Genomic DNA, 25,886 nt, shown 5'->3' with positions numbered 1-25,886 from the left:
CTTTTTATTCACAGTTAATTTTCTTCTGCTTGGCAAGGAGGGAATATTTGTGTGGCTGCAGTGAAATCAGCCATGGGAGACCCCTGGGACAAGATTAAAACTGATTTTTATTGTGGGACAAAGAGTTACCGAGGAAAAAATGTCCAATATTTTTAATTCATATTTTCCTTATCTTTTCCTCCTGTCCCGTGTGTGGCAAGAATCAGCTCCAAGTGTGGCAAGTATAAATGCAGTGTTGCAGGCTTTATTACAAGCCTGTAATAAATCATAATCAGCATTAATTAGCAGTTCATGGGACAGGGCAGTGTTTAAGTGCAGCTCCTCTGCTCCCTGACCAGGGGAGTTTGACAGGGGCAGGGCAGGTGGGGCAAGGACATTAAAGGGCTGAAACGGAACAAACAAGACGGGGGGCCAAAGAAGTTCCAAAAATAAATAACCAAACCCACGGGGGCGATGCTGCTGTGGGAGCTCGGCAGCCTGGCCGTGGGATTCCTGTGGAAAACACTGCCAGGAGCTGCAGTGACACCAAACACCTGGGGTGTCTGGGGGGACACTCAGGGTCACTTGGACACCAATGGGCACTCTGGAATCATGGAATGGTTTAGCTGGAAGGGACCTCAAAGCCCACCCAGTCCTGTGGGCAGGGACACTGTCCCCGGGTGCTCCAAGCCCTGTTTAACGTGGCCTTGGGCACTGCCAGGGTGGAATTGTTGCTTCTCACACTTTCTCTTTACACTGCTCCTACTGCTCCGGGCCTGACCCTGGCAATAAATAACCCCCCAAAGTGCCTGGGTGCTCCTCGGCAAACCTGCCACAGATCTGTGATTCATCCCCGATATTTCCCAGATGTCCCCGAGCAGGAAGCAGCTCGTGCACTGCATTCACATGCCTGGAATCGCACAAAAATCTCGGGAACTAACAATCCCGGGTCAGCCTTTGCCCTCTGCCTTGGAACACCCCCGTGCCGGCTCCGCCAACGCCCCCGGGCAGCTCCCGGGCCCGGGGCTCCCCGGTGCATCCTCACTCCCGGGGAAAACTGCTCCTAAAGGAATCGGTGTCACTTTCTCACCTTTGTAAACGTAACCGAGGCGTCAGGAAACTTCTACAATAGGAGTCGCTCAATGAAAGAACTCTCTCTCAAGCGAAAGTCAACTTTCAGCTGGGTCAGGTTAGGTCACACAACGAGTTGTGCGTTAGGCAGGTGGAGAGTGTGAGTTACACCGGGGCGGGTCTGTGCAACTTTTCCGGTGAAAGAGATGCCATTTTCGACTCCTTCGTGAGCCTGCTTTGTGGAAATCTCCTCCTCACGCCCGGCAGGGAACAAACAGCGTCTTTTCTAAACGGAGTTTGGAGCGCTCCTAAAACCGGCCCCGCAGGACCGGGGGGCTGCGAACGGGGGCTCGGGGAGGCTCAGACCGGGCACAGGCGGGGGCCGGAGGGGCCCCGGCCGGCACACGCGGGGGCCGGACGCCGAGCGGTGAAGCCGCCGCGGGTTCAATAGACTCAAGCCCCGCGCAGCCCTCACGCCGCCGCCATGACACCCGCACAGCCCCGCCCGCGCCGCTCTGCGCGCCCGCTCCTGTCTCGATGGTCTCGAGACCTCCCGGCCGCCAGGGGGCGCGTTGGGGCGGGGCGGGGGCGCGTTGGGGCGGGGTCCTCCCGGCCGGCAGGGGGCGCGTTGGGGCGGGGCGGGGGCGCGTTGGGGCGGGGTCCTCCCGGCCGGCAGGGGGCGCGGCGGGGGGCGGGCCGCGCGCGGGCGGGCGGCGCCGCCATGGACGCGCTGAGCCGGGCCGGGCCCCGGCCCCGCCGCGCCGCCGCCGCCGCCTCCCCGCTGCCCTGGGGCCGCTTCGCCGCATGGATCGACTGCGTGTGTGTGGTGACCTTCGATCTGGAGCTGGGACAGGCCATGGAGGTGCGCACACTGCCTCAGGGAGCGGGGGGACACGGCCGTCAGGGAGCCGGGCTGTGAGGGGAGCCGGGATGGACCGGAGGAACGGGGAATCGGGGATGGGACTGAGGCTCGGGAATGGGAACAGGGAGGTGACAAGGGGAGTCAGGGACTGCGGGTGTGGAGGGAGCAGGGATGGGGAGAGAGGGAATCGGGGATGGCGGAGTGGAAGGGGAATTAAGGATGGAGACGGAGGGGATTAGGAATGAACAGGGAAAAGCGGGATAAGGAATGGAGAGGAAAAAGCGAAATAAGGAATGGACAGGAGAAAGCGAGATTAGGAATGGACAGGAAAAAGCGGGATTAGGAATGGACAGGGAAAAGTGGGATCACGGTTGGGGGTGTGGACAGGGGGATCAGGGTTGGGGTGGAGGCAGCGAACAGGGAGGGGAGCGGAGCCCGAGCGGAGATTTGGGGTGAATGGGATCTTTGTGGGGTGAGAGGTGCCCAGGGCAGCATCCAAGATCCTTTATGGATCCTCTTCATGGAATAAAACCTGCCCAGGGTGACACGTCCCATGGAGCCCGGCTGGGAGGGAAGGGAAAGGTCCAGGGAGAGCTCCGAGCTGGCATTGCCAGAGCAGCTGGGGCTGCCCCTGATCCCTGCAGTGCCCAAGGCCAGGCTGGGCACTGGGGCTGGAGCAGCCTGGCACAGTGGGAGCTGTCCCTGCCATGGCAGGGGTGGCACTGGAGGGGCTCTGGGGTCCCTTCCCACCCAGCCATGCCAGGATTCCAAAGACACACATTCCCAGCAGCCAGGGCAGGGAGGTGTCCGTGCAGGATTCCCAGGGAAGGGAAGTTCCCTGGCTGGGTTGGAGCAGGGCCGAGCCCCCTTTGGGTGGGATTGGGATGGGAAGGGCTGGACAGCTGTTCCCAGTTCCCTGGAATGTCCAGTGCTGGTCCTGCAGGAGGGTTTGGGATGAGCTGGGCTCCTCAGGGGCTGCTCTCTGAGGAAAGCAGGGAACTGTGGATTTGTCTGAACCTGAGGCATCACCTCAAATCCCTTCTGATTTCTTGTGTGGTTTTGGGAGTCACTCCTCGCTCTGCCCTTTTTAGGGAGATTGATCTGGTTTTCAGAGAATTCAGCCTTCCCAGTTTTAAATGCTGGAGCTTCCAAAGGGAATGGGAAGCAGGAGGAACCAACTCCACCTTTTTGCTGCTCCCTTGCCTTGAACACTTGATTCTTTCCCTGGAGCCTCAAAGTCAATAAAAAAATTCTCCTCCAGACTCGAGTTTCACCTGTTTGATCCTTTTTCCTGCAAAACCAGGCCTGAAGTACCCCAAAAAAGGGAAGAATATTGGGATGATAATTAACATGGCAAATTCAACGCTTTGTAGTTGTGTTTTGATGTGTAAAGGTGGGTTCTCACCTGTCTGCCTTTGTGAGGAGGGGCCTTTGTGGATGAGGGATGCAGGAATGTTGCTTGTTCATCCCTGGAAAGGAATTTTCATTCTTTTCCTCTCTTTCCCTGCGTAAGTTTCAGTGGGAAAATGTTCCTTATGTGGCAGAAATGACTTAGGAAAACTGGGAACGTGTCAGTGGGGATGACACAGCCCCATTGTCCACCTTCCTTTGGAAAAATGTTTTAGATTTCCATCCCAGAGAGAAGGGGAAGGAGCAGGGATGAGACATGGGAAGGGAAGCCAGCAAGGGGAGAAGCTTGGGGGGCTCTGGGGGTACCAGTTTAGGGGGTCTGGCCATACAAACCCAGGGGGTCTCTGTGGGTACAAACCTGGAGGGTCTCTGAAATTCATCTCTGGGAGACTCAGAAATCCAGCAGACTCTGAGGGAGAGCCCCACGATCCTGGAATTCAGCGATTCCCACTCTGCTTCCAAGGACAGTGGAGAAGCTGTTGGAAAGCAGAACCCAAATCAAGGCAGGAATTAAATGGAATTCCTGTTCCTGGCCCCTCCACCTTCAAATAACCAAATAAACACTTTGGGATATGATTGAAGCCCTTTTGGGCTGCTCTGGAGACATCCAGGGACTTCTACACATCCTAATTTCCTTTTCATTTGCCTTTTTTTGGGTTTTGAAGAGTTATAGTGACTGAGATTCCTTTTGGTTCGATTTGAAGTTTGGAACTTTTGGATATACCCCAAACATAGAGAAACATCAGAGTTAAAGTGAAGGGGAAGCAGAGATGAGGGATTAAGGTTAGAAAGGACCTCTGAGATCATCAATTCCAGCCCTGGAGGTTAAAGCCTGATTTTCCAAACGTTCTCTTGCAGAAAGCACCCCCCCAGAATCCAGCAGGAGAAGCTGAAGCCTTGTCCCAAGTCCTGCTCTGAATTAGGCAGCAAATGTTGAGGAAAGCACAATTCCTGGCATTCACTGATGGACCAGGATCAGCTGTCCAGGCCGTGATTCCCTGGGAATTAACAGGATAAACGTCGGGGTGGGGTTCATTAGTCCCAACCACAGGGACGTGTTGGGGGTCCTGGCACAGAACAGGGGGAGCAGGGAGGTGATGGATGCCCTGGGACAATCCCAGCCCTCGCTCTCCCTGCTGAGTCCCTGGAGCTGCTCGGGGATCGTTTTGCCCCGGGATTTTGGTGGCTGTTGTCTCTCAGCTCAGCTCTCATCAGCAGCGCTGTTCATTGGGAGTTTGGCTGGCTGGGCCCGAGCGCCGCCCTCGCCAGGGACCCGCGGGAATTGTCAGAGCTGGGTGAGCTCCCAGCCCCTGGCACGGGGCCACCCGGGCTATTTATAGCCTGGAGAGAGAGTCAGGGCTGAGGGAGCTCCTGGCTGGAGCAGCAGCTGATGCTGGAGCACAGTCCTGAGGCTGACGCGGGAGATCCAGCTCAGCCCGGCCTGTGCCGGCTCCTTCTGCTCCGCTGCAGTTCCTGCACTCCAGCAGGGGCTCTGTGGGATCCTTCATGGGGACCCACCCCATGAGACCCCACCTGCAGGGCTGCCCCAGCCCTGGGACACAGCAGCAGCACCTGGAGCTGCTGCAGAGATTCCAGAGGAACCCATGGAGCTGCTGCAGGGCTGGAGCCCCTCAGCTCCCAGGGAGCCAGGCTGGGAGAGCTGGGGGTGCTCACCTGGAGAGGAGAAGGATCCAGGGAGAGCTGAGAGCCCCTGGCAGGGCCTGCAGGGGCTCCAGGAGAGCTGCAGAGGGACTGGGGACAAGGCCTGCAGGGACAGCACCCAGGGAATGGCTCCCACTGCCAGAGGGCAGCCATGGGTGGCATCTTGGCAATGAGCAATTCCTGCCTGGGCTGGCATTGCCAGAGCAGCTGGGGCTGCCCCTGATCCCTGCAGTGCCCAAGGCCAGGCTGGGCACTGGGGCTGGAGCAGCCTGGCACAGTGGGAGCTGTCCCTGCCATGGCAGGGGGGGCACTGCAGGGGCTCTGGGCTCCCTTCCCACCCAAACCATTCCAGGACTCCCTGGCTCTGTGATCCCCGTGGGTTATGAGAAGCCCAGAGTCACGCTGGAGCAGCCCTCCAAGGTTACCAAGTCCAGGTTATAGAATTCCTCCCTTTGGGATTTGTCTCAGCCATGGCTGTTGAGCCCTCCTGGTACCCCATTCCTGCAGTGCATCCCCCACACCCCCTGGTCTTTCCCAGCTCCTGCTTCACCCTGTCCCTCCTGTGTGTCCTGTCCTGCTGCTGACAGAACAGATGTTTGCACATCTGGAATGCTCCCAGAGGATTTGGGGCAGTTCATTCACTCAGCCATCAGGAATAAATCTAAACCAGGAGCCTTTGGGTCTGTCCAGAAATGCAAATAAAGCCGGGTTCAGTGCCAGGTTCAGAGTTTAAATCATCCCAGGAGCTCTCCCGTGGGCTCTGCTGGGGTCAGGGAGGAGGTGTGTGTGGAGCTGTGGGCACAGGGGCTGACAGGCTCTGCTCTCTCCACAGCTGGTGTACCCCCACGACTTCAGGCTCACCGAGAAGGAGGTAACCACCCCACCTTTCATTCCCTCCTCCCTCCTTTGCCAGCTGCTCTCAAGGGCCTCACTGGGTGTTGGTTTTTTGCAGAAAACGAGCATCTGCTACCTGTCCTTCCCAGACTCCTACTCAGGTGGGTGACGCCGGGGGTGACAGAAGTGTCCCTGGTGGGAGGACAGTCCCTGGGGCGCAGCAGGGCCCAGGGGGCTGCAGGGAGCACCCTGGGGCTGAGCCAGAGCCCCCTTGCTGTGCTGGGTGGGAACCTGTGCTCCAAGGGAATTCCCAGTGCGGCCAGGAGGGGTGGCAGCTGTCACATTCCTGTGGCTGGGAGCAGGAGCTGGGCAGGGGACACTTCCAGCAGAAATGTTCCCAAACCTGAGTTTGTACTTCACAAAGGGACAATGAGAAATAAATCTACTCATCCAGCCAGGCCCTGGGGCTTTAAGGATTGGGCTTCTGCATTTTCATGGAATTCTGGAACGGTTTGGGTGGGAAGGGACCTCAGAGCCCCTGCAGTGCCACCCCTGCCATGGCAGGGACACCTCCCACTGTCCCAGGGTGCCACAAGCCCCAGTGTCCAGCCTGGCTTGGGCACTGCCAGAGATCCAGAGGCAGCCACAGCTGCCAGGGCCTGCCCACCCTGCCAGGGAAAAGCTTTTTCCTATAGCTCCATTTTCCTTTTTTCTTCCCATTCTGCTTCCTTTTTCCCTTTGCTCTCCCTTTCGGATTTCTTTGGTTTCTCCCTCGTCCCTCCCCATTCCCTGCTGGGTTTCCCCATGGCCCCCTCCCATCGTGCTGGAGCCATTCCCTGTCACTGTCCCCGTGTGTGTGTCGCAGGTGGCCTCGGGGACACCCAGTTCAGCTTCCGGCTGCGCCAGGCCGGGGGCTCCCGCAGCTCCCCGTTCCAGGATGACGGCCGCTACAACCGGGAGGCCCCGGTGACGCTGCAGGTGGGTCCTGCCCTCGCCCTGCCGGGGCAAAGCCGGGGATGCCCTGGGGAAACCCTCCTGCTCTTGGCTGTGGGAACTGGGGGACAAGAACGGTTCAGCTCAGGGATTGCCTTCTGTGCTCACGGGGAGGGAGAGCGGGACAGGGAACTGCTGGGACAGGGAATGGGATCAGAGGTGGGACTGGATCAGGGACAGGGAATGGGATCAGGGGACAGGGAACTGCTGGGACTGGGAATGGGATCGGGGGACAGGGAACTGCTGGGACTGGGAATGGGATCGGGGGACAGGGAACTGCTGGGACAGGGAACTGCTGGGACAGGGAATGGGATCAGAGGTGGGAATGGGATCAGGGACAGGGAACTGCTGGGACAGGGAATGGGATCAGAGGTGGGACTGGATCAGGGACAGGGAATGGGATCAGGGGACAGGGAACTGCTGGGACTGGGAATGGGATCGGGGGACAGGGAACTGCTGAGACAGGGAACTGCTGGGACAGGGAATGGGATCAGAGGTGGGACTGGATCAGGGACAGGGAATGGGATCAGGGACAGGGAACTGCTGGGACAGGGAATGGGATCAGAGGTGGGACTGGATCAGGGACAGGGAATGGGATCAGGGGACAGGGAACTGCTGGGACTGGGAATGGGATCGGGGGACAGGGAACTGCTGGGACAGGGAATGGGATCAGAGGTGGGAATGGGATCAGGGACAGGGAACTGCTGGGACAGGGAATGGGATCAGAGGTGGGACTGGATCAGGGACAGGGAATGGGATCAGGGGACAGGGAACTGCTGGGACAGGGAATGGGATCAGAGGTGGGACTGGATCAGGGACAGGGAATGGGATCAGGGGACAGGGAACTGCTGGGACTGGGAATGGGATCGGGGAACAGGGAACTGCTGGGACAGGGAATGGGATCAGAGGTGGGACCGGATCAGGGACAGGGAAAGGTGGGACTGGATCAGGGGACAGGGAACTGCTGGGACAGGGAATGGGATCAGAGGTGGGACTGGATCAGGGACAGGGAATGGGATCAGGGGACAGGGAACTGCTGGGACTGGGAATGGGATCAGGGGACAGGGAACTGCTGGGACAGGGAATGGGATCAGAGGTGGGACTGGATCAGGGACAGGGAATGGGATCAGGGGACAGGGAACTGCTGGGACTGGGAATGGGATCAGGGGACAGGGAAAGGTGGGACTGGATCAGGGGACAGGGAACTGCTGGGACAGGGAATGGGATCAGAGGTGGGACTGGATCAGGGACAGGGAATGGGATCAGGGGACAGGGAACTGCTGGGACAGGGAATGGGATCAGAGGTGGGACTGGATCAGGGACAGGGAATGGGATCAGGGGACAGGGAACTGCTGGGACTGGGAATGGGATCGGGGAACAGGGAACTGCTGGGACAGGGAATGGGATCAGAGGTGGGACCGGATCAGGGACAGGGAAAGGTGGGACTGGATCAGGGGACAGGGAACTGCTGGGACAGGGAATGGGATCAGAGGTGGGACTGGATCAGGGACAGGGAATGGGATCAGGGGACAGGGAACTGCTGGGACTGGGAATGGGATCGGGGAACAGGGAACTGCTGGGACAGGGAATGGGATCAGAGGTGGGACTGGATCAGGGACAGGGAAAGGTGGGACTGGATCAGGGGACAGGGAACTGCCGGGAGAGGGAATTAGGTCAGGGGGATCAAAGAGTGAATTGAATCGGAGAGAGGGAACTGAACTGAGTCAGGGGGACCCCTAGATATTTTGGGAGGTGGAGCAGAATTAGGGAGACCCCAGTTCCACTAGGAGAGAGAACTGAATTTGGGAGACCTCAGTTATTTTGGGAGAGGAAACTGAAGCAGGGGGAGCCTGGCAAATCTGGGAGAAGGAGCTGAAGCAGGGACACCTCCCACTGTCCCAGACTGCTCCAAGTTCCAGTGTCCAGCCTGGCCTTGGACACTGCCAGGGATCCAGGGGCAGCCACAGATTTTCCTCTGGGAATTCTATTCCAGGACCAGGAATTGCTCGTTGCCAAGATGCCACCCATGGCTGCCCTCTGGCAGTGGGAGCCATTCCCTGGGTGCTGTCCCTGCAGGCCTTGTCCCCAGTCCCTCTGCAGCTCTGCTGGAGCCCCTGCAGGCCCTGCCAGGGGCTCTCAGCTCTCCCTGGATTCTCCCTCTCCATGTGAGCACCCCCAGCTCTCCCAGCCTGGCTCCAGTTGTGTCTCTCCCCGTGTCCCCATGGAAAGCTCTCTTGGAGGGCTGGGAGGTGTCAGAGCAGGGGGGTGGCTCAGGAGGGGTTGGTGGCAGTGGGGCTGGGCTGTCCTTAACTGTCTCTCTGTTCTTTTTCTGTCCCTCCCTCTCTCTCTGTCCCTCTGTCCCTGCCTGTCCCTCTGTCCCTGCAGCGAGAGGCTGCTCACTATTTCGGGTACGTGTACTTCCGGCAGGTCAAGGACAGCTCCATGAGGAGGGGCTACTTCCAGAAGGTCAGTGCTGAGTCTGGGATCCCGGGATCCTGAGGCTGGAAAAGCCCTCCCAGCCCATGGAGCCCCAGCTGTGCCCAGTGCCCACCTTGTCCCCAGCCCAGAGCCCAGAGTGCCACCTCCAGGAATTCCTGGGACACCTCCAGGGATGGGCACCCCAAAGCTCCCTGGGCAGCCCCTGCCAAGGCCTGAACCCCCTTTCCATGGGGAAATTCCTGCTGATTCCACCCAGACCCTCCCCTGGCCCAGCTTTGTCCTGTGCTGGTCCCAGCAGTGTCCTCAGCTTTGTGCCCTCCACCTCCAGGAGTTCCTTTCTGACTCCTGCTAATGCAGAATTCAGTTTTTCCATCCCCACTAAACCAGTGAGTTTTCCACTGGAACAGTGGGATTGCTCAGGGAAGGAATTATCCCATTTGGATGAGGTTTGAATTCAAATGGCCAAGTTTGGGGTTGGACAGGAGGGGTTTAAATGACTCCTGCATTCCTAATTAATGCACTCATTAATGGCTAGGGGAAGAGGAGAGTCAATGTAACAATGAAACCTCCAGTGGGGCTGGGCTGGGACAGCTGTAAAAAACAGGGATTTATTTCACAAGGAGGCCCCAATTAGAACAAAAAGGCCTTGCTGGACACAATTGATTATTCCAAGTTCTTTTGTCCTTCCCCAGCATTCCTTGACTCTGTTTATCTGCCCAGTTCCCATTTCAGGAGTCACTCTTTTGTGCTTCTCCACCTGAAATGGTTTTGGGAGCTTTGAACCCACCAGCAACTGAGTTTTATTCCCTCTCCAGCTGCTCCTTTGCCAGGCCATGCTCCCATCCCTTTGCTCTCCCAAATCCTGGCTCACGAGCAGGTGGCAGCAGGAATTCCACCAAAGTGCTGCTTGGGAGCTGCTCCACGGATTTAGTGCTGGGGTTTTTAAGTTCCCCCCTCTCTGAGCAGCACAGAAATGTGCAGTGCTGGGGTCAGGGCGGTCCTGATCCCAAATGTGCCGTTCCCAGTCCCTGGTGCTCGTGTCCCGCCTTCCCTACGTGAACCTGTTCCAGTGCCTGCTGCAGCTGATTGCTCCGGAATACTTCGACAAGCTGGAGCCCTGCCTGGAGGCAGGTGAGCTGGGGGCAGGGATTCCAGCCTGGGATGGAGGGGCTGCATCGGGAGGGTCCTGCAAAACAGCTGCAGTGCTCCAAATGGCTTCACTCTGGAGCAGATTCCAGCAGGGATGAGCCTCCTCCTGCTTGTGCAAGTGGATAACCAGGTGTAAAGGAGGGATTGTGGGGAGGGAGGGGATGGGGCTGTCAGTTTGGATGCAAGGTGTTCCCAAGGAATGAGGGGTGTTCCCAAAGCTAGGAATCTGGTGCGCCTCCATCAGGCCTTTTGTGCCTGATTTCATCCTGATCTATCAGCTCTGTGTTTGCCACAAGCATGGGGATGTGTGAGCTGGGAAAGGGAACAATTCCCTTTCAGAATGCCAGGATGAGCTGGACTTTCCCTCGGGTGAATCTCTCCCCTTCCTGTGTCCCACAGTGTGCAACGAGATCGACCAGTGGCCACCCCCAGTGCCTGGCCAGACCCTGAACCTGCCCGTGATGGGAGTTGTCATCCAGGTACCTGGGGGGCTGTGTTCCGTGCTCCTGCATGTGAAATCCCCGCTCAGCCCACATTCCCCACGGCCTTGCCAGCTGGAAATGGTGCCTGGGATTGCCCTGCCGGTCCCACCCAGTGCGATCCCTGCTCTCCTTGCCCTGCAGGTGAGGATCCCATCCCGGGTGGACAAGCCAGGCTCCAGCCCAGTGAAGCAGTGCAACCAGGAGGTGAGAGGGGCTGGAGCAGAGGGAGGAGCTGGATCCTGAATCCTCTTGGGAGCCCTTTGGGCTGGGATCAGTGTGGTCTCAGCAGTTCCACGCCAGCCTCTCCTGCCTGGAGTCACACAGGGCTCTCTGCACCCACTCTGGGTGCTTTACTCACTGCCCGTTGCTTTTCCTGGGAAGTCAGGCCCTGCTGGGTCTCCTGCCTTCACCCTGGAGTTGTTCTGAATTTGCTTCAGTGTTTTGGTTCAGCTCTGGTTTGGATTCCTTCCTTTCCCCTTTCTCTGACTAACACTGGTTTGGTGCCACATCTCTAACCCCGCTGGCTCTGCTGTGTCTCAAACACTCTCCCACCAGAGGAAACCGTGGAAAACAAAGGAGCAGTCATGGGCAGCCTTTCCCATCTGGAAAAGAAGGGAATCTTCCTTGTTTGTAGGCACAGGAATTAGTCTGGGATTGAGTGCTGTGCCCACCTCGGGGTGTGAGCCCTGTTCCCTGTGGCTGGCTGGTGGAATTCCAGGCAGGCTGCTCCCATCTCCTCACAGTTCACTAACAGCTACTAACAGCCTTTTCTCCCTTCCTCATCCAGAATCTGTTACCAGCCCCCCTGGTTCTCCCCAGTGTTCATGAGCTGGATCTGTTCAGGTGAGAGGCTCCTCCCGACCCTCTCCCCTCCACCAGCCGCCCTCTCCCTGCTGGGAGCATCCCACACATCACAGGGATGGTGCACAATCAAACACTGCTGCGTTCCAGGGACTCCTTTGGGATTCTGGGCAGGCTTTGAGCTGAGGGTTGTGCCTGCACAGCCCCAGGGCCAGGAGAGGGGCTGGGGGTGAGAGCTGGACCTGACCCAGCCCAGAGCCCCCCAGCCCTGGGCTGAGCCCAGTGGGCAGCAGGGCAGGGGATCCTGTCCCTGTGTCCCCTCAGGTGCTGCCCCAGCCCTGGGGACACAGCAGCAGCACCTGGAGCTGCTGCAGAGAGCCCAGAGGAGGCCCCAAAGTGGCAGGGGTGGCACTGGATGGGTTTTGAGGTCCCTTCCCACCCAAACCATTCCATGACTCTCTGATCACAGATTGCCTGACTTTGCTTAGAGCATTTCCTTTAAACTTGTATGAAACAAGTGAGTGACAGCCCAGGTGAAAGCAGCTGAGTTTCCCTGTGGAATGCTGAAAGTCCATCCTAGATCTCAAATTCCCAGACAGGAGCACACCTGGGGGGGCTTGCAGGCCACAGCTGTGTCTGTCCATCCTGACTGACCCTGTCATTGTCCCCATTGTCCCAGGTGCTTCCAGCCAGTGCTGATCCACATCCAGATGCTGTGGGAGCTGATGCTGCTGGGGGAGCCCATGGTGGTGATGGCACCGTCCCCAACCATGTCCTCAGAGATGGTCCTGGCCCTCACCAGGTACCACCCACAGGGTGGGAGGGACTGGGAGCTGTGACACCAAATTCTGGCAGCTTTTCCCTGCCACATGCGCTCTGTGCTGCTCACCAGGGTTGGGTTCAGTTTGCTCGAGGAAGCTTTGCAAGACAAACTGCAAATATTCCAGCAAGGGTAGAGAGGAGTACAAAGGAATCTCCCCTGATGGTTCCAGCCCTGAGGAATGTTCTCTCCCCTGCTCAGAGCTCTGTCTTAGCACAAAACCCCAAAAACAGCAGCATCCCTAGAGAGGGTCAGCCAGGCCAGGTGCCAGGTGCTGCCCTGGGCTCAGCCCCAGGCTGGGACAGGGGGCTGGAAAGCTGGGAAAGGCCCTGGGGGTGCTGTGCCAGCGGCTGGGCACGAGCCCAGGGGGGCCAGGGGGGCAGGAGGGCGATGGGCACAGCCCCAGGGTGGGCACGGCCCAGGGCAGGGACCGTCCCCTGTGCTGGCCCGAGGGGACCGGACCCTGCCGTGCCCAGGGTGACTCTGCCATACCTGGGGTGACTCTGCCATGCCCAGGGTGACCCTGCCATGCCCAGGGTGACCCTGCCATGCCCAAGGTGACCGTGCATGGCTCTGTGCCTGTCCCTGCAGCTGCCTGGCCCCGCTGCGTTACTGCTGCGATTTCCGGCCCTACTTCACCATCCACGACAGCGAGTTCAAGGAATACACCACGCGCACCCAGGCCCCGTGAGTGCCCCTTGTGCGCTGCCACCTCCCCCCAGGGACAGCCAGGGCCACCAGCGCTCAGCCTGTCCCCTCCTTCCAGGCCCAACATCGTCGTGGGCGTCACCAACCCCTTCTTCATCAAGACCCTGCAGCACTGGCCGCACATCCTGCGGGTGGGCGAGCCCCGCATGTCAGGTGAGCACAGGGGGCCTGCCAGGGGAGCTCAGGGTGAAGGGAGAGCTCAGGGGGCCTGCAGGGGAGCTTAGGGGGCCTGCCAAGGGTGGTGCCAGGGTGTTGCAGTCGAGAGAGCCACAATTTCAGAAAGCTTTAAGCATTCCTCCATGCACAGTAACACCACACCACATCAGAAGGCTGCAGGCATCTGCCCTTGCTGTTCTTTGCCCACCCTTTTATGCCCTCATGTTCGTGCAGTGCACCTGTGTGCCCTCTGCTCCCTGGGCACACCTGGGCACCCCATGGCTGTCAGTGCTGCTCACCTGGGCACCCCATGGCTGTCAGTGCTGTCAGTGCTGCTCACCTGGGCACCCCATGGCTGTCAGTGCTGCTCACCTGGGCACCCCATGGCTGTCAGTGCTGTCAGTGCTGCACACCTGGGCACCCCATGGCTGTCAGTGCTGCTCACCTGGGCACCCCATGGCTGTCAGTGCTGTCAGTGCTGCTCACCTGGCACCCCATGGCTGTCAGTGCTGCTCACCTGGGCACCCCATGGCTGTCAGTGCTGTCAGTGCTGCTCACCTGGGCACTCCATGGCTGTCAGTGCTGCTCACCTGGGCACCCCATGGCTGTCAGTGCTGCTCACCTGGCACCCCATGGCTGTCAGTGCTGTCAGTGCTGCTCACCTGGGCACCCCATGGCTGTCAGTGCTGCTCACCTGGCACCCCATGGCTGTCAGTGCTGTCAGTGCTGCTCACCTGGGCACCCCATGGCTGTCAGTGCTGCTCACCTGGGCACCCCATGGCTGTCAGTGCTGTCAGTGCTGCTCACCTGGCACCCCATGGCTGTCAGTGCTGTCAGTGCTGCTCACCTGGGCACCCCATGGCTGTCAGTGCTGTCAGTGCTGCTCACCTGGGCACCCCATGGCTGTCAGTGCTGCTCACCTGGCACCCCATGGCTGTCAGTGATGTCAGTGCTGCTCACCTGGGCACCCCATGGCTGTCAGTGCTGCTCACCTGGGCACCCCATGGCTGTCAGTGCTGTCAGTGCTGCTCACCTGGGCACTCCATGGCTGTCAGTGCTGCTCACCTGGGCACTGAGCTGCCCTGGCAGTGGTTTTCTCTCCTGGGAGAGCCCAGCAGCCCCACAGGAGCTCACCTCTGGCTGTGGCCATGTGCAGGATGAGCACGGAGCTGGGGCAGGGTGTGGGGAGCAGGAATTGCTGTCCTGGAGCTTTCTGGGCAGGAAATTGAGAGAGGTGAGGAGAGAGAGAAAGCTCCTCTCCTTTACTGCGCACCTTTGTTGGCTGGGAAGCCAAGGCAGCCCTGGGCAGGAGGAGCTGGTTTTCAGCACATCCTGATGCCAGAGTTCCAGCAGGGAAGGGAGCTGGGACTGCTCTGAGGGTGGGCAGGGGCAGGGCTGGGTGTCCCCAGCTGCAGTCCCAGCAGGAAGGACAGAGCCTGAATTGTCCCCGCTGTGTGGCACAGGAGACCTGCCCAAGCAGGTGAAGGTGAAGAAGCCGGCCAAGCTGAAGACCCTGGACACCAAACCAGGTGGGTGCAGGCCTCGGGAATCCCTCAGGACTGACCCTTCCCGTGGGGTTTGGCAGCAGGGAGCTGTGTCCATTTGGGACTCCTGATTTTTCCTGATCCCGTGTTTTTCCCACCCAGGAATCTACACTTCCTATAAAACATTCCTTCACAAAGACAAAACCCTGATCAAAAGGCTGCTGAAGGTGAGCACCTCCCAGGCTGTCCTGGTGGGAAACTGTGCCAGAGCTGGCTTTGAGCAGACAGCTCTCTAAAGGAGCAGAACTTACACTTTGGGATGATTTAATCTATAATGGGACCATTCATCATGCCAGGTTTAGGGCTTTACACTTGATATTGAGGATTAAATCCTGGTGCTAGCAATAAACTGAGTGGGAATAATTTATATTTTAAAAGCCCTGAAAAAAACCCCAGGTTTTGTGTAGTGAAACTTGAAATTTTAATGTGTTTGAGTGGAGGGTGGAGTCTGTACTATGGGATCTGGATTTGGGGATCTGGAGTTTGGGATCTGGAGTTTGGGATCTGGAGTTTGGGATCTGGAGTTTGGGCACCTGGAGTTTGGGCAGCATTTCAGGTTCCTGTGGCTGCAGAGTGGCAGGTTGTGTGTGACAGTGAGGGGACACCTGGGTGACCCAGCTGTGCCGTGGGTGACACTGGGTGACCCCGTGTGACCCAGCTGTGCCATGGGTGACACTGGGTGACCCCACATGACCCAGCTGTGCCGTGGGTGACACTGGGTGACCCCGTGTGACCCAGTGTGCCGTGGGTGACACTGGGTGACCCCGTGTGACCCAGCTGTGCCATGGGTGACACTGGGTGACCCCACATGACCCAGCTGTGCCATGGGTGACACGGGGTGACCCCACATGACCCAGCTGTGCCGTGGGTGACACTGGGTGACCCCGTGTGACCCAGTGTGCCGTGGGTGACACTGGGTGACCCCGTGTGACCCAGCTGTGCCGTGGGTGACACTGGGTGACCCCACATGACCCAGTGTGCCATGGGTGACCCCACTGTCCTGCAGGGCATCCAGCGGAAGCGCCCCTCGGAGGTGCAGAGCGCTCTGCTGAGGAGGCACCTCCTGGAGCTCACCCAGAGCTTCATCATCCCTCTGGTGAGTGCAGGGACACCTGGGGGGACAGGGAGCAGTGCCTGGGACAGACCCCAGAGGGACTGGCTGGGAGGGACCTTTAAACTCATCCCATCCCCTGCCACAGCAGGGACACCTGCCACTGTCCCCAGTGCTCCAAACCCCACTGCCCACCTGGCCTTGGGCACTGCCAGGGGCACCACAAGAGGCTCCTCACCTGGAAGTTCTTATTTTTATTTTTATCTTTTCTTGTTTTAGGAGCATTACATGGCCAGCCTGATGCCTCTGCAGAGGGCCATCACTCCATGGAAGGTAGGATGCACTTCCCAGCCCTCCTTCCCTTTGGGATTGGGAGTGGTTACAGGGTGCTGGGCACGCTCCTGGGAACCTCCCCTGTTCAAGGAAGAGGGGTTTTACTCCTTTAAAAATTCATTATTGGGACAGATATTCCCAGTTTTGCCAGGAGCTGAATTACTGGGAATCTCACGTGAGGATTGACCTTGGGGTGTTTTTATCCTCAGTGCCTTGGGCTCCTTTCCCACTGGAAGTGCAGCCCTTGTTTTCCTGGTTTCCTTTGGGATTCTCTGATATGGATTTCCATGGACTAATGTGCATTTCCCTGTGCAGAATCCCCCCCAGATCCGCCCGTTCTGCCAGGAGGATTTCATGAAGAGCCTGGAGCACGCTGGGCCCCAGCTCACCTGTGTGCTCAAGGGGGACTGGCTGGGGCTCTACAGGTGAGAACCCTGATCCCACCCCCAGCTGGGCCAGTCCAAATGGGCAGCAATCCCTGCAGCAGCACTGGGAGCTGTGGGGCCTGCAGAACTCAGCCATGGATTAACTCAGGGCGGTCAGGGAGAGCAAATCCAGGGCAAATCCAGCCTGGGGTTCGTGTGTTTTAAATGAGTGGAGATCCTGCAGGGGAGTTGGTCCAGGGTTTTCCTGGATAATTGGTTCTGACTGGGATGGAGAAGACACTTGGTGTAATAGGAGTGGAAAAAATCCAGAAATTGGGTACCCAAGGAAGGAAAATGGGAAATGCGCAGATAGAGAATGAAAAAACCCCAGAAGGTGATCAGAAACAATAATTATAGAACTATGGAATGGTTGGGTGGGAAGGGACCTCAGAGCCTCTGCAGTGCCACCCCTGCCATGGCAGGGACACCTGCCACTGTGCCAGGCTGCTCCAGCCCCAGTGCCCAGCCTGGCCCTGGCACTGCCAGAGATCAGGGGCAGCCCCAGCTGCTCTGTGTATCTGTGCCCTTGTCCTGGTGTGTCCCCAGCCAGCCCAGGGTCCCCTTGACCCCTGCCCAGGGCCACAGGGAGGGGTTGTTGGATGGGATTGCCCTGTGGGTCCCTGCCAGCTCCAGCTCCCCGCAGTTCACAATTGCTGACGTCTCCACAGGCGATTCTTCAAGTCCCCCAACTTCGACGGCTGGTTCCGGCAGCGGCACCGCGAGATGACCCAGAAGCTCGAGGCCCTGCACCTGGAGGCCATCTGTGAGGCGGTGGGTGACAGGGACAGGGCTGGGACAGGGACAGGGCTGGAACAGGGACAGGGCTGGGACAGGGGCAGGGCTGTGTCTGTGAGGCAGTGGGTGACAGGGACAGGCCTGGGTTTACTCAGAGAGGAGAAGGCTCCAGGCAGAGCTGAGAGCCCCTGGCAGGGCCTGCAGGGGCTCCAGCAGAGCTGCAGAGGGACTGGGGACAAGGCCTGCAGGGACAGCACCCAGGGAATGGCTCCCACTGCCAGAGGGCAGCCATGGGTGGCATCTTGGCAATGAGCAATTCCTGCCTGGGCTGGCATTGCCAGAGCAGCTGGGGCTGCCCCTGATCCCTGCAGTGCCCAAGGCCAGGCTGGGCACTGGGGCTGGAGCAGCCTGGGGCAGTGGGAGGTGTCCCTGCCATGGCAGGGGTGGCACTGCAGGGGCTCTGTCACTGTTTCAGGAATGAGGATGGGAAAGCCCCTGCTCACCTTCAGGCTTTCCTTAGGGGAATCCCTTGGGAAGTGTCCCTGAGGGAAGCCACTCTCTCCTTAGGACATCGTGGCCTGGATGAAGGACAAGTCCGAGGTGGAGATCGTGGACCTGGTGCTGAAGCTGCGGGAGAAGCTGGTGAGTCCCTCCCTCCGTGCCTCCCCCTGCACTCCTTCCTCTCTCTGGGTGGAGAGAAATCCGGGACACAGATTGCACCTGTGCCATGGAAAACCTCGAGGACTGGGAAGCTCAGGGGAGTTTGGTGTTTGTGTGAAATCCTCAGAGCTGGGGGGATCCAGAGAACTCCTTCCCCTCCCGAGGCTCAGGTGGCGTTTCCTGCCCCTGTTTATCCCGAGCTGCAGCAGGCAGAGCCCAGCAGAGGGGCAAGGCCCCTGGAATGTGTCCATTCCCGTTTCCTGCAGGTGAGGGCTCGCTGCCAGCACCTGCCCGTCAAGGAGGAGACCCTGCAGAGGGTGGGTCTCTACATCGACACCATCATCGGCTCGCTGCCCGAGGACCTGCAGACTGTGCTGCACCACCCCTGAGCCGGGGGGCTCCTGGAGACCCTTGCCGGGCTGTCCCGGGCTGTCCCGGGCCGGCCGGGATCGCGGGGCGGAGCTGTCCCCGCCGAACCGCCCCTGGGTGGCGCCGCAGGGCAGGAGGGCCCGCCCGGACACCTCATCCTCCTCACCCGTGCTTGGATCCTCGGCACCCCCGCAGCCCCGTCCCGCCCGGGAGCAGCAGGAGCCGCCCTGCAGGGCACGGGCAGGAGGGGACAGAGCCGTGCCTGGCCCTGGGCAGCCGCGGGAGCAGCAGGAGGAGTGCTGGACATGGACAATTGCTGCTCTGTTCCTCCGGGGCAGAGCCAGAGCAGGGGCTGGAGCATCCGCAGGGGTCGGAGCTCCCCGGAGTGCCTGGGCACGGCTGCTGGGAGGAGCTGGCCCCAAATCCTATTTATTCTGCTTGGAAACCCAGCCTGAGCTCCAGGGACACGGCGGGGCTGAGGCTCTGGGAGAGCTCCCGCCAGCCCCTTGCCAATAAAACCTGGAGAAGCCGATTGCACAGCCCGTGCCGAGCTGCAGTGGGCCCTGCTGCGCTGCCCCTGCCTCCAGAGCAGCCCCTGAGCCCGGATCCCCTTCCTGCCTCGGGAATGGATTTGCTGGGACCAGGGCATTGGCGCTCCAAACCTGCATTGCACCACTAGGGGATCCATCCAGGGACGGAATTTTATCCTAAAAGAAGGGTTTGGGAGGGATGTGGCAGCCTGGAGGTGGAACCCAGCACCTCTGCACACGGTGGGGTTGTTGGATTGTTCCTGCCCTGAGCTGGGGCAGCTCCCAGTGCTCCCAGTGCAAGCTGTGCTGTTTCCATCGGTCCCTGCCCATTCCCAGTGCTGGGGGGGTTCAGAGGGGGCTGAACTCTCCTGAATTTCCCCTCTGGAGCCAGGCAGAGCTGCAGGAGGCTGCTGGGTGTCTCAGTGCCCCTGCCCTGCTGGAGTAAGGAGTTGTGAGCAATATCCTTCAGGATGGTGTAAATCCTGACATATCCCAGGTGTGTCCATGCAGGCCCCAAACCCTCCTGTAAGCAGGAAATCGTGGTTTAAGAAAAACCCCTGGAGCCAAACTGGGTCCTGGTTAGAAGGCTGGGGAGGTTTATTGGAGGTTTATTGGGTGGGGAATGGCTGTCCCTGCTCTTGGTCGCTCGTGGCCATCCTGATTTTCCAGAGGGTTCACAGCACCTGGGGGGGGCTGTGTGTCCCTCTGCCCCTCCCAAGGCATGGAATCACAGAATCACAGAGGCATTTGGGCTGGAAACGCCTTGGAACCCATCGAGTCCGACCATGCCCAGCACTGCCAAGGCCACCACCCAATGTCCCCAAGTGCCACAGCCACAGGGCTGGGGACTCCAGCATCTCTTGTAGCTGTTCCTCAGCAGCCCGAACCTCCTCCTTCAGGAATTCTCCCTCAAGGATGTGTTCTTAGCCTTGCATTCCTCCCAGGGAGGCCAGACCCCATCTCCTGCAAGCCCAATACCCCAGAGTGCTGGAATGGTTTGGTGGGAAGGGCCCTCAAAGCCCCTGCAGTGCCACCCCAGCCTCAGTGGTTCCAGCATTCCATCCCTGTGGGTCTGTGGAACTTGGGGGGTCTCCAGCGCTGTGGGACCTGCCCAGCCCCACCTGCGCCCTCCCAGACCTCTGCAGGCACCCGGGGCTGCATCCAGGGGATCCTGCTGGGACACCGGGAGCCCTGGGAGGTGGCACTGAGGGGCTTTGGGGTCCCTTCCCACCCAGCCATCCCAGGATTCCCTGAGCTGCTGGGAATGTGCAAATCCCAACGGGGCTTTGGGCTGCCACAGGGAACGGGATGAGATGGGAGCAATCCCCAGGGAATGGGATGAGATGGGAGCAGCCCCCAGGGAGTGGGATGAGTGGGAGATCAGGGAGCAGCCCCAGGGAATGGGATGAGTGGGAGCTCAGGGAATGGGTGAGGTGGGAGCTCAGGGAATGGGTGAGGTGGGAGCTCAGGGAATGGGATGAGTGGGAGCTCAGGGAGCAGCCCCCAGGGAGTCGTCGTAGAAAGCCTCGATCCCCTCGGGGCTCTGCAGGGACAGGCTCCGGGCCAGCACCTCCCGTCGGAAGTTCTCCCTCATCCAGCCATAGACCAGACTGTGCAGGAAGCCCTGCAGGGACACGCTCAGGGCCTGGGGACATGGGGACAGAGGGTCAGGGCTCCCTGTCCCTGCAGGCACAGCCCAGGCAGGGTGGCACAGGACACGGGAGGACTTCCCTCTTGGTGTGGCCAATTAAAGGGCATCCACCCTTCGGGGAAAGCCAAAGGAGGAAATCCCAACCCAAAATCCAGTGGGGAGAGCCACGCTGGGCCCAGGGCTGTGTCCTCACCCTGCCCAGGGTGTCCCCAAGGGCTGTCACAGCTCCCACGTGGGATGGGGACAAACATCCAGCCTGGGAGCCCTGGGAAAGGGGCTTTACTCACTGTGGACACGTAGAGCACAAAGAGCGAGGCAGGGCTGATGCTGGTGAAGGAGAGGATGGTGAGGAGGAAGGCTGTGGATGGGACACAGAAGGACATTCCTTGGTGGGACACCCTCTGTGTGACCCTGCAGGGCTGGGGGTACTGGGGACACCCTCAGTGAGATCCTGTGGGGCTGGGGGCTGGGGACAGGCTCAGTGTGACCCTGCAGGGCTGGGGATGATGGGGACAGGCTCAGTGTGACCCCGTGGAGGAGCTGGGGACAGGCTCAGTGAGACCCTGCAGGGCTGGGGGAGCTGGGGACAGGCTCAGTGTGACCCCGTGGAGGAGCTGGGGACAGGCTCAGTGTGACCCTGCAGGGCTGGGGGCTGAGGACAGGCTCAGTGTGACCCTGCAGGGCTGGGGACAGGCTCAGTGGGACCCTGCGGGGCTGAGGACAGGCTCAGTGTGACCCTGTGGGGCCCAGGGCTGTGGGACACCCCCCGGCCTTGCCTGGCGTCCAGCAGAGCAGGAAAGCCAGCTGGAAGTACAGCAAGGCTCTGCTGACGCCGCTCCCGCCGCCGGTGCCGCCGTCCCGGTGCGGGCCGAGCAGCGGCAGCGCCGCGTTCCCCCGGCAGCGGAGCCGCACCCGCCGGTACAGGAGCTGCGGGCGGGCACACGGGCGGGCTCAGCGCGGCCTGGGGACCCCCGGGCCGCCCCCAGGGCCGGGACCTCACCGAGCAGCAGCCGAGCACCAGCCCCAGGTAGAGCAGGAAGATGATCTTCTCCTCCAGCCCCGCGTTCGTGTCCCCGCCGGACTGGGAGGCAGCGGGAATGAGCTGGGCCGGGCCCCGGAGCCCCCCGAAGCCCCCCGGAGCCCCCGGCCCCGCAGGGAGGGTGGGTGGGGGCAGCGAGGGGAGGCAGCGCCCACCTGGGAGCAGATGTCCCGGTTCGGGTGGATCAGGAGGAGGCAGCTGCAGGGACAGAGCGGCGCTGGAGGTCCCAAAGCCTCGCCCGGTGTGCGGGGGCTGCCCCGGGCAGGGCAGGGCAGGCCGGGGCGGAGGGGCCGTACCTGGAGCAGTAAAGGCTGAAGGTGTCGTTGGAGCCGGCCCAGGGCACCACGGGCGCGATGGCGGCGGCGGAGGAGCCGCGGGCGAGCAGCTGCACCAGGAGGGTCATTGCGGGCACCAGCCTGGGCACGGGACAAGGGACGAGGGCCGGTGTGAGGAGGGAGCCCCGGGCCAGCCCGGCACGGCCCCGGCGCTCCGGCGGGGCTGGAACGGGCACCTACCAGGCCAGCGCGTAGGGAATGCCCTGCCGGGCCCGCTCCAGGCAGCGGCTCCGCTCCTGCGGGACAAGCGCCGTGAGCCGGGGCTGAGGGGCGGCTGCAGGAAGGGTCCGCCCTGCCAGGACCGGGGAAACCCCAAATTCCCGGGGAAAGGGGCTGCCCTGGACCGGCCCGCCCCGCCAGGACCGGGGAACCCCGAACTCTCGGGCTGAGGGGCTGCCCTGGGCCGCCCCGCTGCTCCCTGGCAGCGCCGTGTGTGCCCAGGGCGATTCCCGGTGTGCCCGGGCCAGGCTCGGACCTGCAGCGCTGCCGAGGGCCGGGCTCGTCCCCCGAGCACGGTGCGGTGCGACTCGTACGCGTAAACAACGACCATGAGGAACGAGACGGCGTAGGAGGTCTGGGAGAGAGAGGAGAGGGAAAGGGACCGCGGATCCTGCTGTGTCCAGCGCCGCCAGGGCACCTTCCACCCTCCCTCTGCCCCCGACGCCCCCATTGCCCCTGCCCGTTCCCTCCCCGTGCTCCACAACCCGGCTCCGGCAGACCTGTCCCGGTGCCCATCCCGAGGAGGGGACCCCAGGACTGTGTCCCCAGGACACTCCAGCCTCAGCTGTCCCCAGCAGTGTCCCCAGGACACTCCAGCTCAGCTGTCCCCAGGACACTCCAGCCTCAGCCGTCCCCAGCAGTGTCCCCTTACCGTGGTCAGCATCCGCCCGTAGGGACAGGCGGCGTAGGCGGGCACGGAGAGCGGGGCCGGCAGCAGCGGGATGGTTCCCGTGCCCAGCAGCGCGGTGGCACCCAGGAAATCTGCCAGGGCCAGGAGGAACAGGGGCCGCAGCTGGGGACAGGGCACCGCGTTAGCTCTGCCGGCAGCAGCCCCTGGCAGCTCCCGCGGCCCTTCCCGGGCTGGGCAGCCCCAGGCGGCTCCCGGGGGCCGGGGCGGGTGCCGGGTGTTGGGGCATCCTGCACCTCCTGTCCCCTGCCCGGGGCTTTAAACCCGCTGTTGGCTCGGCTTTGACTCGGGCTTAGCTGGGGCCAGACCCAGCCCTGTATCCCTGGGAGCCGGTGGCACTCACCTGGATATGGCAGCATTGCTACAAGCCGGTGGCACTCACCTGGATGTGGCAGCATTGCCACAAGCCGGTGGCACTCACCTGGATGTGGCAGCAGCGCCCCTGCCAGGAGGTGACAGCGAGGACGGATCCGCTGCCCAGGAGGCTGCAGGGGACGGGGCGGGTGATGAATGTCCCGGCCTGCCAGGTGCCAGCCCCGGGCGAGGGACAGGGACAGGGACAGGACAGGACGCACCTGAGCAGCGCGGCCGGGACGGTGATGCCCGCCAGCGCCAGGACCTGCGGGAGGCACGGAGGGAGCGCGGGCCGGGCCGGCCGGGAGCGGGGCCACCCCGAGCCCCCACGGGGGTGCCATGTGGGACCCTGGGCACGGCCGGACTCTGTCCCTCGGCCATCCCTGCCCGAAGCCGTGCCCGGGAACCGCAGCAAAGGCGTTTCGGGGGCCATGGAGGGGCAGGGCCGGTTCCTCAGCAGCCCCTCCGCGGTGGCTGCACGTGGCGAGGTTTCCCTGCGCCTTCCTCCCGAGTTTTCCCGCTGGGATCTCCGCCCAAGTTTCCCTCACCCGGGGCTGGGGAGCGCCGAGAAGCCGCGTCCCGCCCGCGGCCGCGCTCGGAGCGGCTCCCGACGGCGCCTGAGGAACCGGAGCGGCCGCCGGAGCCGGGCGGACCCCGGGCCCGGGAGAGCGGGGCCGGAGCCGGGGAAGAGCCGGTCCGGCCCCAGCGAAAGCCCGGCCCGGCTGTGTCTCTGCCCAGCTGTGTCCCTGCCCGGCTGTGTCACCCGGCCCGGCTGTGTCCCTGCCCAGCTGTGTCCCTGCCCGGCTGTGTCACCCGGCCCGGCTGTGTCCCCCTGCCCGGCCGTGTCCCCCTCCCTCTCCGGTGGTCCCCAAAGCGCTGGTGGCCCAAGCCCGCGCGGGGGAGCTCCCTCGGGCAGGGTTTGTTGGAACGGGAACGCAGCGCCCCGCAGCCTTACCTGGATATCCGAGAGAGCCGCGGGCTGTTCCTGCGCTCGGGCCATGGCCGCAGTCCGGGATGGACGGATCGGGAGCTGGAAGCGGCTCCCGCCGCGGCCCGGGCTCGCTCCACGCCCCGCTGTGGGACACGGCCGCGGCGCAGCCGGAGGAACCTGCCCGGCCGGGGCGGCAGCAGCTTCCCAGGGAGCAGCGGCGCCGTGCCAGCCCCGGAGCGGGGAGGGATCAGCCCCAGGCTCGGGAGAGCCCAAATGAGCGCTCGGATGCCCCCGGGCAGAGCGGGAATGAGGGAGCAGCGCCGGGAGAGCAGCCGGGAGCTCCTTGTGGGGCTGCAGAGAGCCCAGAGAGGTCCCGGAGCTGCTGCAGGGCTGGAGCCCCTCAGCTCCCAGGGAGCCAGGCTGGGAGAGCTGGGAATGCCCAGCCTGGACAGGAGAGGGATCCAGGGAGAGCTGAGAGCCCCTGGCAGGGCCTGCAGGGGCTCCAGCAGAGCTGCAGAGGGACTGGGGACAAGGCCTGCAGGGACAGCACCCAGGGAATGGCTCCCACTGCCAGAGGGCAGCCATGGGTGGCATCTTGGCAATGAGCAATTCCTGCCTGGGCTGGCATTGCCAGAGCAGCTGGGGCTGCCCCTGATCCCTGCAGTGCCCAAGGCCAGGCTGGGCACTGGGGCTGGAGCAGCCTGGCACAGTGGAGGTGTCCCTGCATGGCAGGGGTGGCACTGGAGGGGCTCTGGGCTCCCTTCCCACCCAGCAATGCCAGGATTCTCAGTGCCAGGCTCCTCTGCATCCCCTCAGCTGCCACAGCCCGACTGCAGGGGTAGGTGCAGGAATGAACCATTCCCCTTCTCACACTCCCAGGAACCTCTGGAAATCACGGGATTTAGCAATTTTGTGATAATTTTAACACAAGGATGTTCCAACATCCACCAAAAATCCTCAAGCAATGCCCATCCCATCCCCAGGAGCCACCAGAGTCCCCTCAAAGAGGAATTTTACCTTTATTTCAGGGATATTGGCTGCAGGGACAGAGGGAAGAGGGAGGGAGAGGGGCTGGAGGGGAGCAGAGGCAGGAATGGCACTGGGAGCTGCAGGAGGGTGACAGTGACACGGAGCTGGGCACTCCTGGAGATGCTCCCCCACAGCAGCTTCCTCATCTTCCTCATCCTCCTCTGCCAGGGACAGACAGAGGGCACTGGGATGGATCCAGGTCCTCACAGATGGATCCTGCCTTGTCCCTGCTGGATCCCACACTGATCCCTGCTGGATCCCACACTGATCCCCTGCTCTCCCAGCTGGATCCCACACTGATCCCTGCTCTCCCTGCTGGATCCCACACTGATCCCTGCTGGATCCCACACTGATCCCCTGCTCTCCCTGCTGGATCCCACACTGATCCCTGCTCTCCCAGCTGGATCCCACACTGATCCCTGCTGGATCCCACACTCATCCCTGCTCTCCCAGCTGGATCCCACACTGATCCCTGCTGGATCCCACACTGATTCCTGCTCTCCCAGCTGGATCCCACACTGATCCCTGCTGGATCCCACACTGATCCCTGCTCTCCCTGCTGGATCCCACACTGATCCCTGCTGGATCCCACACTGATCCCCTGCTCTCCCTGCTGGATCCCACACT

General features: G+C 61.4%; 1 protein-coding gene and 1 long non-coding RNA gene across 2 annotated transcripts; one reads left to right on the top strand and one right to left on the bottom strand.

Annotated features, from left to right (window-relative positions):
• Nucleotides 1-1,771: 1,771 nt before the first annotated feature.
• On the top strand, nt 1,772-18,564 carry DENND6B (DENN domain containing 6B). Its single transcript, XM_054294085.1, has 20 exons — nt 1,772-1,912; nt 5,817-5,855; nt 5,937-5,979; nt 6,684-6,796; nt 9,197-9,277; nt 10,276-10,381; nt 10,799-10,878; nt 11,023-11,085; nt 11,669-11,724; nt 12,362-12,484; nt 13,094-13,189; nt 13,269-13,363; nt 14,830-14,895; nt 15,013-15,077; nt 15,917-16,006; nt 16,241-16,294; nt 16,610-16,719; nt 17,388-17,490; nt 18,022-18,096; nt 18,381-18,564. The coding sequence occupies exons 1-20, from the start codon at nt 1,772-1,774 to the stop codon at nt 18,501-18,503; spliced, it is 1,722 nt and encodes a 573-aa protein (XP_054150060.1). The 3' UTR covers nt 18,504-18,564.
• Nucleotides 18,565-25,242: 6,678 nt separating this feature from the next.
• LOC128949236 (uncharacterized) lies at nt 25,243-25,832 on the bottom strand. The gene is made up of 3 exons (XR_008484188.1): nt 25,724-25,832; nt 25,588-25,640; nt 25,243-25,489 (listed from the first exon to the last, which is right to left on the bottom strand). It is a non-coding gene; the product is annotated as an uncharacterized LOC128949236 (long non-coding RNA).
• Between the last annotated feature and the right edge of the window lie 54 nt (nt 25,833-25,886).

The sequence above is a fragment of the Melozone crissalis genome, unplaced genomic scaffold, assembly GCF_028551555.1.
Source record: "Melozone crissalis strain CALT ecotype California unplaced genomic scaffold, PUWL_Pcris_2 ptg000208l_1, whole genome shotgun sequence".
Classification (NCBI taxonomy): domain Eukaryota; kingdom Metazoa; phylum Chordata; class Aves; order Passeriformes; family Passerellidae; genus Melozone; species Melozone crissalis.
The sequence above is the reverse complement of the archived record's forward strand: the minus strand, read 5'-3'. Positions and strand labels throughout refer to the sequence as shown.

Bases quoted from the DNA above. Each gene is read 5' to 3' on its own strand.
- DENND6B (XM_054294085.1), top strand. From the start codon at position 1,772: ATGGACGCGCTGAGCCGGGCCGGGCCCCGGCCCCGCCGCGCCGCCGCC. The intron at 11,725-12,361 runs GTGAGAGGCTCC...CCATTGTCCCAG, and splicing joins CATGAGCTGGATCTGTTCAG to GTGCTTCCAGCCAGTGCTGA. The intron at 12,485-13,093 runs GTACCACCCACA...CTGTCCCTGCAG, and splicing joins ATGGTCCTGGCCCTCACCAG to CTGCCTGGCCCCGCTGCGTT.